The following is a 12,376-nucleotide window of genomic DNA, read 5'->3' as shown; positions in this document are numbered from 1 at the left end:
AATTACAATATTCATAGTATATTACAGTGTCTCTGGTAAATCACAGCATTTCTGCAATGTACTGTTTTTCTAAATCATAGTATTTCTGTAATGTTTAAGAATGTTTGGCTAAATATATTCTTTCTGTTATCTTATACTATTTCTCCTAAATTCTTGTATTTTTGAGAAGTTATCGTGTTTCTGGTAAGTTACAATATTTCTGCTAAGTTCTGCTATGCTATTGTATTTCTGCCAAGTATTATGTTTCCTCTAAGATATTGCAGTTCTGCTAAGTTACTACATTTTAGCAAAGTTCCTTTGCTTCTGCAAAGTTTTTACAATTTCTGCAACTTCTCAGCTTTTTCAGCTAGTTTCAGCAGAAAGCTTCAGCTTTAAAGCATCCACACTGCATTTTCGCAGGAAATGCAAATTTTTCTAGTTCTTATTGATTCTGATGTCACAGGTATTAAAACACATGAGAGAGATGCTGGTTCATCACAGCCATAAATATGTTAAAAATGAAGATATTTCACTGTGTTCAGGTACCAGATTTGGTGCTATATGAGGTATTTTAATAGAAAAGGCTGGGAGACAGTGTTCGGATCCACGTTTTTCAATGTTGTCTGCAAATATCAAAAGTGAGGCTCAGTGTTTGTTGTTAAACTTTAACCTTACCTATTCCCTGCAATTAAAAAACACATTTGTTAAAAAGTTCTGTTTGTTATAACAGTAAGAATATGCGTACCTAATTACACCTACAGTGAGTTTTGTAAATCGTGCCTCTGACATATGCGCTCCATACAATAATAATTAAAAAGACTGAAACTAATTTAAAAAAACTAAACTAACTAACTGCAGTCATACACATAAACTACATGCAGTGTTGTCCTCTTGATTTGAACATGAACTCTGCATCATTAAACTCTGAACTTCTGCTGTCTTCTATCTGCAGTCTCCTGAGCTGCACAAACAACACTGAGTCCGCTTCTCTTCACAGGGTGTCTTTCCAAACTCACTCCATCATTTCTCTTCAGGTGGCTTTTTCTTCTTTCCCATTGTCTCTTATTGCTACTTTGGATTTCTTCTGTATAATAATATTAATCCTCTAGTTCTCTGATTTTTCACATTATTGCTTTATTCTGTTGGGTGATGCACATGTTTCTCTAACTTCAAGAAAATGTTAAGGTGTTATCAATAAAATGACAGTTTGAATACAGTAAGAGCTAAACGATAAGAGTTAATACATAAAAACTTCCTTCGATGCTTATAGACAAATCAAAATGCAGCCAGACTTTGATATTTTTTATTGACAGAAATAATCCAGGAGATCAATGAAATCAGGTTTCTGACATTTCCATCATATTTGTTCAGCAGGTGAAAAAGATAATTAATGAGACTAAATCCTGAATGTGCTGATGTGATCTGGAACATGAAGTGAGAGTTCACAGAAACACACTGGAACAAACAGCAGCTCCAACTGTACAAATGTTCAACAATTATGAAATAAATGTTTCGGGTCAGTCAGTAGCAAAGAAAACAGTGTCTGTATCTGACAAAGCAATTTACACAGAACTTAGGAACAATCTAAAAAACAAAGAATGAGCTTTAGTTTGTATGAATACAACTGAATAAATGTCAGACAGTCAACATTATTCTGCAATGACACGTTCTAAAGAAAAACATGACTGAACTATTACGCCAATGTACACAGTTTGGTTTATTTTGCAACGTAATGGAGAACATGCTATAAGAAACACATTTAAATGAAGCAAATCACTTAAATGAATCACTGACAGTTAAGTATTAAAAGAAGACATTAGGATTATTTATGAGTCAAGTCTATTTATCATTTTGAAACCACTAAAGCATAAAGTGTCGTGATACTGTTATTAACTGATATTGATCTAAATAACTGATGAAGGAAAAGAAAGTGACATTTATCGCTGCTTGTTCATCAATGTCACATCAATTTTTCACTGTTTAAATGTTTAAAAACAGTTTCATGAACACCTGAAGACTTTAAAACTGCTATATATTTGTCAAAAAGATAAAAAACAAAACAAAAAACAAGTAAAAAAAAAACCTTTTAAACACCTTCAAACTGAATTTGCAAGAAAACAAAATAAATTCCTTTTATGATTTAGTTATGATCTCTGTGCTTTAAAAATAACATATCTCATTATATAAATTGCTTCAGGTGCTAAAATTTTCTTTTCAATTTAGGAAATGGGAGTTGCCTAAATTGAAAAGAAGCAAAAAACAAACAGCCAAGAAACAAGCTGTAATAAAGACGAGAAAGCTTGAGAGAAAAGAAAAGAAAACCAAAAAACTCACAGAGACCTCCTTACACTTTTCAAAGAAATCTCCGTCTCACAGATTTTGATATCAGAGGTTTTGGCGTCTCCTGCCTCTCCAATGTTAAAAAATGGGAAGAGTTTCTCAGTGAAAGTGTCTCTGTGAGTGTAGATGTGAGTCATGTCTTCAGGGTCACAGAAGGACGCCTCCCCCCTGTCATAGTCCAGCTGGACTCTGATCCTCTGGAGACTCTTCTTCACTTGTAGAGACTGATCATCACCATTAGTGTATTCTCCACTGTAATGTGTTAAACACCAGAATCCAGATGTTGGTGAAACAGATGGCTCATTTTTGTCAGCTGACTCTTTAACTAAACCCACAATCCACCAAGGATGGTCTCCCACCTCCACCTCCCAGCTGTGTTTCCCTGACCTGAAGCCCTCAGAGCCAAAAACAGTGGCAGAATAAGTGTTTCTATCTGGATTATCAGGAAGCTCATGCTTCGTATCTCTATGTCTCACACTGGTCAGATCATCAGACAGATAGAGCCAGCGGTTTGCAGTGTTTGGGTCCAGAATGACAGGACTGAAGTGGACCTTCTCCTTCATCTTCTCCCACACTCTGAAGGACAGGTTGCCCAGGTGTTTGGCCACATCTATCAGTGCTCCTGAGACCAGCTGTGGATCTGACACTGAGCTCTGGGCTCTGCTCTGAGTGTCTTTATAACTGCTGAGGAATGGCACGCTGTGTTTCTGCAGCTCTTCTTCAACAGCAGAGATGCTGTCTGACAGAGAGGAGATCTGCTCCTCAATCATCTTCATCTCTCTGCTGATAGTCCTCCCCTTCTGCTCCTCTTCCTCCCTCAGAGCTGCCAGTCTGGACTCCTCTTCCTCTTTCAGGAACTGCTGGAGCTTGTTGAACTCTGCTCTGATCTGCCTCTCTGTGGACAACAGCTGCTTCTTGGAGTGTTGAATCACTTCATTGTATGTTTCCTCCACTTGTTTGTATTTGTTCCTCTTGTCCTGCAGAGACTTTAAGTCAGATTTCAGCTGCTCCTTCAGGTCACTGACTGCTTCTTCTACAGGAACCACTTTGTGACTCTGGTGGAGAGAAAACTCACACACAGGACACACAGCTCTGTCTTCATCCTCACAGTACCAGTAAGGGACGTCTGGATGTTTATCACACACCACCTCCTCCTTCTCTTCCTCCTTTTCTTTTTCTGTCTCAGGTGAGCTCTCACTCTGCCTCTTAGCAAAGGAGTCAGCGAGTTCTTTGAGAGCAAAGTTCATGGATGGTTCATCCTTTGAAGACTTTCTTTTACAAATGGGACAGTTTTTGTTTGTAGTTTGTTCCCAGAATTTCTGCAGGCAGCTTGAACAGAAGCTGTGGCCGCAGCTCAGAGACACAGGATCTCTGAATGTCTCTGAACACACATGGCAGCTCAGATAGTTTTCAAAAACTGCGACTTTCTCCGCCATTTTCCAGGGTTTGGTTTTAATGACTCACCGAAAAGACCTCTCTGCTTGATAATGCCGCCAAATTATGCTCTTCTGTACTGAGCGCAGGTTTTAATGTAATGGCGCCTCCAGTGTGGTCGACAGTGAGTTTAAGTTTCATTTACTTTGTTAGGGGTGGAGCTGATAGTAACGGACTTGCTATAGTCCCACTAGATGGCGCCATTTCTGCGTTACAGATGTTGAATACTCCACCAAACTTACTCTGATGTTTCAGAAAGAAATTTGGCTGAACCAACATGAATATGTGTCGTTGTTTAAATTCTGGTTTGACTTTAGGCTGCACCGACCTACCTCTGTACACCAAGGATCGACATTCAAATATAGCGTTATTCATGTTATTAATGGCACAGCAATGAACAAATGTGTTCATATTGGTATTAAGAAAATAAATTACTGAATTAGATTCAAGAGTTTTTTATTGATCAGTTGACTCTTTTAACCAAGCTTAACTAGTCACTAAAACATGAAGAGTGGATCACAAAAATAAACAGTGTAAAATCTTTTGTAGCATATTTACACCAAAAACAAATAAAGAATCCTCTTCAGGCAAACAATCCTATATTGATACATTAATATTTCAATATATTACTGTAATATATATTATAATGACATAATCGTCCACAAAGAACAACTACTACACACGACCATTCAATTCTCTCGCTTTTCTGTCTCACATGATGCTTTGTCTCCCAGCAACAAATTTCTTTCAGTGTAAATTTCCTTCCTGGAAAATCCTTTCAAGATTTCTTTTCACATATGGGACAGTTGTTTTCCCCAGTTGCCAGAATTTTTTATATAATATTTATTATTCCAGTAAAACTGGACTAGGACTCCAGACCATTACAGACTACAGGACCACCAAACCCTTCCCCGCATCCTCTGATGTCTCCTTCCTCAACGAGCTCAACAACTTTTATGCTCGTTTTGAGCAAGGGAACCCCACAACCACAACCAAAGCAAACATGACGCCAGACCACCAACCTCTGACTCTCTCCCCCACCGATGTAGGAGCGGTGCTGAGTAGGATGTCCACAGGGCTGCAGGTCCTGATGGCATCCCCGAGCGTGTTCTCAGAGCGTGTTCTGGGGAGCTTGCAGGAGTGCTGACAGACATATTCAACCTGTCCTTGGCCCACGCTGTGGTACTGACCTGCTTCAAATCCACCTCCATCTTCCTGATACCCAAAAACTCCAACCCATCTAGCCTCAATGACTACCACCCAGTAGCACTCACCCCCATCATCACTAAGTGCTTAGAGCAGCTGGTCCTAGCACACTTCAAATCCTGTCTCCCCCCCACCCTGGACCCCCACCAATTCGCATACCGCCAGAACAGGAGCACAGAGGATGCAGTCTCCATCACACTGCACTCTGTCCTCTCACACCTGGACAATAACAACACCTACGCCAGAATGTTGTTCTTAGACTTCAGTTCAGCATTCAATACAATCCACCCCTCACAACTCATCAGGAAACTGACAGACCTGGGCATCAGTTCCCTCATCTGCAAATGGTTACTGGACTTCCTGACCAACCGCCCCCCCAACATGTCCGGCTGGATAACCGCTGCTCATCTACAATCACAATGAACACCGGTGTACCACAAGGCTGTGTGATGAGCCCTTTCCTCTACTCCCTCTTCACCCACGACTGCAGACCTGCTGATGGTTCTAACACCATCATTAAGTTTGCAGATGACACCACGGTGATTGGCCTCATCAGTGACAACGATGAGACCGCCTACAGGGAGGAGGTGGATCGTCTGGCTGAGTGGTGCGACACAAACAACCTGCTGCTTAACACCGAGAAGACCAAGGAGCTCATCGTGGACTACAGGAGGAATGCTGACCCACATCCACCCATCCACATTAAGGGGACGGCTGTGGAGCGTGTGAGCAGCTTCAAGTTCCTGGGAGTCCACATCTCCGAGGATCTCATCTGGACGACCAACTGCTCCAAGCTGGTCAAGAAGGCTCACCAGCGCCTCTTCTTCTTGAGGACTCTGAGGAAGAACCACCTGTCCTCAGACATCCTGGTGAACTTCTATCGCTGCACCATCGAGAGCATCCTGACCAACTGTATAACAGTCTGGTACGGGAACTGCTCTGCCTCGGACCGGAAGGCGTTGCAGAGGGATGTGAAAACTGTCCAGCGCATCGCTGGAGCACCACTTCCTGCCATAAAGGACATCTACAGGAAGCGGTGTCTGAAAAGTGCTGGGAAAATCATCAAAGACCCCAGTCACCCATCACATGGACTCTTCACCCTCCTGCCCTCTGGGAGGCGCTACAGGAGCCTCCGGACTAAGACCACCAGGTACCGGAACAGCTTCTTCCCCACAGCTGTCAGACTCCTGAACTCTGCCTCCTGACATCTGACCCACGTTAAACTCATGGACTGAACATACACACACCCACAACCACCTACACACACACACATAATGGACAACTGTACCCTCAAACACACAATAATAACATGGACTGAACCACCACTCACAACCACTAGCACTTTATACAGCCTCTGTAGAAATTATCCACATATCTCACTTATCTTTACTGCACTACTGTATAGTTCTGTGTAAATAATCATTCTGTACAATAGGATAATTTATAATTCTACAACTGTTTATAACTTTCATAGTTCCCATTTCTGTATAGCTGTATATCTCATATTTCTGTATAGTTTTTTTTTTTTTAAATTTCATATTCTGTATATTTTTCATACTTATATCCTGTTCATAGCCTGTACATAGCTTGTACTCACTACAGCCTGTACATACTTATAGTTATAGCATATTCATAACATACTTCATACCGTGTACATTATAACATACCATAATAGACCCATTTCTGTAATATACTTACATATCTATATTATTGCTAATATATATTGTAATATATCTATATCATGGCTAAAGCACTTCTGGATGGATGCAAACTGCATTTCGTTGCCTTGTACCTGTGATATGTGCAATGACAATAAAATTGAATTCTATTCTATTCTATTCTATTCTATTCTAAACTCTTACTAAGATTCATAATATCAGGAGACAGGACTGATAAACTGGTCAAACTGAACACAACATCCAGATAATATGTAATAATGTACAGTCCCAATCAAAAGTTCAAGACCACTTGATGGCAAAAATCTTATTTTGCATGGTTGGATCTTAACAAGGCTTCAAGTAGAGCTTCAACTTGCAACAAGAAGAAATGGGAGTGAGACAAAACATTTGGGCATTTAAAAAAAACAAAACTGAAACAGGCAGTTTTACAGTTGATCTAAAGTTTAGGACCACATGCCTTTAAATGTAAAAATATGAATTCATTGTCATTATCTTTCAGGTAGTCACTGTTATGATGTTCTAATGGCAAAGGCAAAAAAAAAAAACAACGTTCCCTTTTTGAATGTGGTCAGGTTGTTGAACTGCATAGGTACGGTCTCTCGCAGTGTACCATTGCTGCTGAGGTGGCACAAAGTAAGACAGTCATTTTGAATTTCTTAAATGACCATGAGGGTTATGAGACAAAAAAAGTCAAGTGGAAGACCCACAAAAATTTCACCAGCACTGAGCCGAAGGATCCAATTGTCATGCACTGTGTGCGGCAGGCAGGTAGGGGAGACCCAATGTGCAGACTCCAGGAGGTGAAAAGTGCACTCAAAACAACTTTATTGCTGGAAACAAGTGAAGCTAACAAAACTGGGAATACAAAACAAATTACTGTGTGGCAGAACACACAGTATGGCATGAGGGAGATCACAACACAGACCAAGGAAAACACAGGGCTTAAATACACACAGGGATAACGAGAGGATGGGGAACAGGTTCTCAGCGGCCATTTGACGCCCCTGCACATCCTGAAGCCCCATTGTTCCACTGAAGGAAAAAGCACCCCAGACCATTATGGCGCCCCGTCCACTGTGGTGATTAGAAAACATCTCAGGTGGAATCTGCTTGTCATGCCAGTAAAGTTGGAAGCCATCAGGACCATCAAGGTTTAATGTTTACTCATCAGAGAATAAAACTTTCTTCCACCTTTCAATGTCCCATGTTTGATGCTCTCTTGCAAAGTCCAAACGGTCATTTCTGTGACGTTTAAGGAGACAAGGCCTTTGAAGAGGTTTTTTGTTTTTGAAGCCCTTCAGTCTCAGATGCCATCTGATGGTTATGGGGCTGCAGTTGGCACCAGTAATGGCCTTAATTTGGGTTGAGGACCATCCAGTGTCTTGATGGACAGCCAATTGGTGTTAGGGTGCCTGGGTGGTCCACCCAGTGTGTTATGGTCCAGGTGAGTGCTGGTGTTTTTCCATTGTACCTCTTTTTTCACCTTGGGGCGGAGCCGTGGTGTCTACACGCATTGGCGACACCTGTGTGTAACAGGTCTGTGATGACATAAGACCAGCGCTCACAATCACTCTTTGTGAGATCATCTGCTAACCACTGTTAGTGAGGGCTGACACAGTCAACGTGTTTAGTTATTGTTGCGTTGACAGTATTTCTCTCTCAGTGTTTCTTAACTTAAATGATATTTGGAAATTCATTATTAATGGAAAACACTCTGTCCTTTGCTTTTACTAGTACTTTTGACAGAACTAGGTGGGGCTGAAAACCTGTGCAATGTTCCCATCAGACTTTGGCTTTTAGGTTTATTGTGAACTTAGACCTGAAGAATTGAAAAAATGTGGAAAACCTACTTTGTCACAGCACAGATACCTGTGATGAACATAATGAATGTGAAGTAAATTTCAAATTCATTTTGATAAAATGTTTGGTTTTAGTTTTAGTACTGACAGCTTTAATATTCTGATCTTTGCTGCATGCAGCATCTTAATAAACAACAGACTCCTCATGTATTTCCCTTTGGTTTGTGTTACTAATTTCTTTCCCAATTGTATAAATTGGATGATTTTCTATGTGGTCCATTTTTTGCTTTATAAAAACCAACCAAAAGTTTAAAGGCCTAAGTGCTTCCAAGCTTCTCATATGCAGTGCATGTATGGATAAAAAGCTACTTCTAAACAAAAAATAACTTATAATACATTTTACCAAGAAACAAGAAATGAAAAAACTCTAAATGTTAACAAATTGATGGTGAATTTACCCCTAAGACAATCTGTAAGGGAAGTGTTAGCTTTGCTTTACCTGGTGGATATAAACACAGAGAAATGATGTCCACACAAATTCAGATGAGTTTTTGCTAATTAAATATAAGCAAGAAATGAGAGTTAGCAAATCAGCCTTGATATTGTTTAGGTGGTCAGACTGCTTTATATGATCGCACAAGCTTGTTCTTGTTCCACAGCAGTAAAACACCATTCTTCATCTGTATTTCTCCAGTGTTGTCAGCACTTGCTTCTTATATTTGAAATATCCTTTTCAATCGACTCGCTACGTATCTCTTTGTTTGATTTACAGTGTTTGTGTTTTTATGGTCTGGAGCTCCATTCAGCAAAGTTGAGAGGAGTACTCAAATTCGCTTCCCTGGAGGAAAACTGACACCACATCTTCTTAACAGCCCAGGGTGCAATTTGATTCATTAACAATTTAAAAACTGTAACACTCCCTATGAAAAGACTAATACGGATACAGAGATCCAATCATATTGTGGTTGCTTTACCAAAATATAACCCATCTTGTTTGAATAATCACCACATAAATTATGCTATAAACCAAGTGTTTAAACCATTAAGTTACTGATTCCTTAAATGAGTATTTATGTACAACTGCAATAGAAATAAGGCAGAGTAAGTCTTCCGCAAAAATGCACAAAAATTTGTGTTTGTAAAAGAAAATATTTTACTTGAAATACACAAGTACATAAAAGAAAATTAACACAGCAAAATGTTCATGAAAACATAACAAAATATGCATAAATAATATAGAAAAAGACAAGAAGGGGTGGGGTCATTTCAAATGTGCCTTCAGATTCCTCAGTTAAGCCAGCTTCACCAGTCTCTCACTGGCCTCCCACAGCTTTTTGGCCACACCTGCATCTTTTGCAAAAGGACGGAGCGCTGCAGGTCGGCAGTCGACGAAGTATCCCCCGCTGTGTTTGGCAGCTTCATCTGACACGGCACAGTAGATGACAGTCTGAGCTCCAATCTCACACGGCACAAAAAACATCCACATGATCACCTGCATCAGCATCCGGAACAGGAAAGAGTAGTAGCATGTCCAGCCGCTTTGGACAAAACCTGGAGTAACATAAAAATCCAAGACATGAGGATAATTATTACATTTTTAGGTCTTTAAATAGTTGAATGACACAAGTTTGTATTTTTGCCTCTGTACATCACTACAATGGATCAAACAGTCAAGATGCGGTGGAAGAGTTTGGTACGGTTAATTTCAGCTGTCATGCATGGTACCATTTTTTTCCTCATCCAGGTAATTAAATACAAACGAAAAATCATAATCTCCTATACTGCCATTCTCTCTGATTGGTTTCGTGAGCAAAGGTGGATCTGACTGAAAAACTATGGACTATGCTCATGTGAAACGTGATTCATTAATAACATGGCAGACCCAAATGATTATCCCAAAGCAAACCCTGCTTTATTGCCTTCTCTGACTCTAAAGAGACCATAATTTACAAAATCAACTGCATGTTTCATTCAGTAAGTTGTGAAACTTGCACTTGAGATCTCAACAGGTTGTTCAAGTCATAGATCAAGAAAGGTGAAAAGTTGTTTCCCAAAGACTAAGCACTTCTTTTTGCAACCAGGAGTCGCCCCCTGCTGGCTATGAGAAACAATGCAAATTTAACCACATCCAACATTGGTCTCACTTTTCAAAACCAGAAGAGACTTCCCAAATATTGTATAAAAAGGAAGGGGAGAGGGTGTTTTTTACAGTAAAACTGCAAGCTCTGTTAGGAAAATGTACCTCTTGAAGGATAAAGATGGAAGGATAAAACAAAATCTCTTTATCAATTTTAACCATTCTACCTCAAGGCAAACTATAGAAAGAAGACATAATAAAAACTGATTAAAGAGAACTGTTGATAAAACTGTTTTACCAGGGTGCACAGCATATGAAGTCACTCCTTTCCCTTCAGTGATGCGAGCCAGTTCCTGACTGAAGTAGATATTCGCCAGCTTGCTGCGGCAGTAGGTGAAGAAGGGAAGTAAGTTGTAATTGAGGTCCTGGAAGTCCAATTTCTGGTATTTGTAAGTGGAGCATGTGAGGATCACCACCCGGCTGGGGGCACACTCCTTCAGGCGAGGAAGAAGCAGGTTGGTTAGAAGGAAGTGCCCCAAGTGGTTGACGCCAAAACACATGCTAAAGCCATCGTCCGTCCAGTCGAGGATGCCGGGCATGCCTGCACAAAGAGAAAGAAAGAGATCAAAAAACAATGAGATGGTGAGGCAGGAAACAGGTGACTATAAAATCCTGCTTTTTTTTTTGTTTGTTTGTTTTACATACAGTGTAGCTACAACACAGATGTTTATGACAATGTGTGCTGGAAAGCATCTGTAGGTTTAAAGTAAAACTATCAGTCTACAGTCTGAATAAGCTTCTGCTGTCACTGCAAACTTTTCTATGCAGGATTTTCTGCACAACATCAGCAGCTTGCTTCTTTTGGATCAGACATGGAAAAACAAACCTAAATAGCATAAGCTAATCAACTCCAATCAAAATACGATTTATTAAAAGGAAATTGTTCCTATTCTATATATTGCTTTTGATATTGTTTCATAGATCAAGAGACCTAAATGTGGTTGACACACTCACCTGCACTATTGATCAGGATATCAAGCCTCTTCTCTTTCTGGAGAAAGTTCTTACAGAATTCCCTCACTGAGCGCAGGTTGGCCAGATCCAGCTCCATGTGAAGGACGTTCAGACTGTGACTCTTTAACTTGATCTCTCTGACGGCCGTCTCGGCCTTGTCCGGGTCTCTGCAAGCGATGACGACACGGGCGCCTCTCAGTGCCAAGGCAACAGCTGTCTCCTTACCTATACCTGAATTACCACCTAGGAAAAATGATAGGACATTTATATATTAGTGCTTATGTGAAATCTATTACTGTAACCCTGCTTGGAATAATCTAAGTTTTATTGTAATATTATTTAGTATTTTGACTTCTATTACAAACCACACTAACACTGCATCAACAACAAAGCTTACTAAAGGTGTGTGCTGCCCCACACATTTACCTGTTATAAGAACTGTTTTACCATCAAGTCTTTTCAGGTCGGTGAAATATCTCCTCTTTTTCATCCATTTCAGAATGAAGAAAAAAACTAAAGATGCGAGAATTGTGTAGAGAACATACATTTCTCAGCGAGCAGTCTCACCGACACTGGTCTTTAAAACAACCAGCTGATGATGCTGCTAGCTGGTTAGCTTGTTAGCTAGATGACTGAGCGCAAAGTCGCATTTTCCCCCGTTATTCCGACATTTGGGTTCGTTGTCGCGGTAAACGTAGGAGACAGGAGATGAAGCAGGACGAATTTCAGACACAAATATAGCTTAATTCAATACAACAATCCAACGCTGCCCATTTCGAGTCATTTGCAGGAAGATGCGAGGTGTGCTCATGCGCGAACCGCTCGCCCTAAAATCTCGCGAGTTTATG

The 12,376-nt window shown here is 40.3% G+C and overlaps 2 protein-coding genes across 2 annotated transcripts; both read right to left on the bottom strand.

The window, feature by feature from the left end:
- Positions 1 to 1,268: 1,268 nt before the first annotated feature.
- LOC106098900 (tripartite motif-containing protein 35-like) lies at positions 1,269 to 3,868 on the bottom strand. Its single transcript, XM_019365213.2, has one exon. The coding sequence runs from the start codon at positions 3,753 to 3,755 to the stop codon at positions 2,310 to 2,312; it is 1,446 nt and encodes a 481-aa protein (XP_019220758.1). The 5' UTR covers positions 3,756 to 3,868; the 3' UTR covers positions 1,269 to 2,309.
- A 5,698-nt stretch (positions 3,869 to 9,566) lies between these two features.
- Positions 9,567 to 12,347, bottom strand: si:dkey-174n20.1 (retinol dehydrogenase 14). The gene is made up of 4 exons (XM_003454142.5): positions 11,955 to 12,347; positions 11,529 to 11,771; positions 10,813 to 11,115; positions 9,567 to 9,988 (listed from the first exon to the last, which is right to left on the bottom strand). The coding sequence occupies exons 1-4, from the start codon at positions 12,073 to 12,075 to the stop codon at positions 9,729 to 9,731; spliced, it is 927 nt and encodes a 308-aa protein (XP_003454190.2). The 5' UTR covers positions 12,076 to 12,347; the 3' UTR covers positions 9,567 to 9,728.
- Between the last annotated feature and the right edge of the window lie 29 nt (positions 12,348 to 12,376).

The sequence above is a fragment of the Oreochromis niloticus genome, linkage group LG12, assembly GCF_001858045.2.
Source record: "Oreochromis niloticus isolate F11D_XX linkage group LG12, O_niloticus_UMD_NMBU, whole genome shotgun sequence".
Classification (NCBI taxonomy): domain Eukaryota; kingdom Metazoa; phylum Chordata; class Actinopteri; order Cichliformes; family Cichlidae; genus Oreochromis; species Oreochromis niloticus.
Note: the sequence above shows the minus strand (reverse complement) of the source record. Positions and strands in the feature narration are given on the sequence as shown.

Bases quoted from the DNA above. Each gene is read 5' to 3' on its own strand.
- si:dkey-174n20.1 (XM_003454142.5), bottom strand. From the start codon at position 12,075: ATGTATGTTCTCTACACAATTCTCGCATCTTTAGTTTTTTTCTTCATT. The intron at 11,772-11,954 runs GTAAATGTGTGG...CATTTTTCCTAG, and splicing joins TAAAACAGTTCTTATAACAG to GTGGTAATTCAGGTATAGGT. The intron at 11,116-11,528 runs GTGAGTGTGTCA...CTCTTTGTGCAG, and splicing joins TATCCTGATCAATAGTGCAG to GCATGCCCGGCATCCTCGAC.
- LOC106098900 (XM_019365213.2), bottom strand. From the start codon at position 3,755: ATGGCGGAGAAAGTCGCAGTTTTTGAAAACTATCTGAGCTGCCATGTG.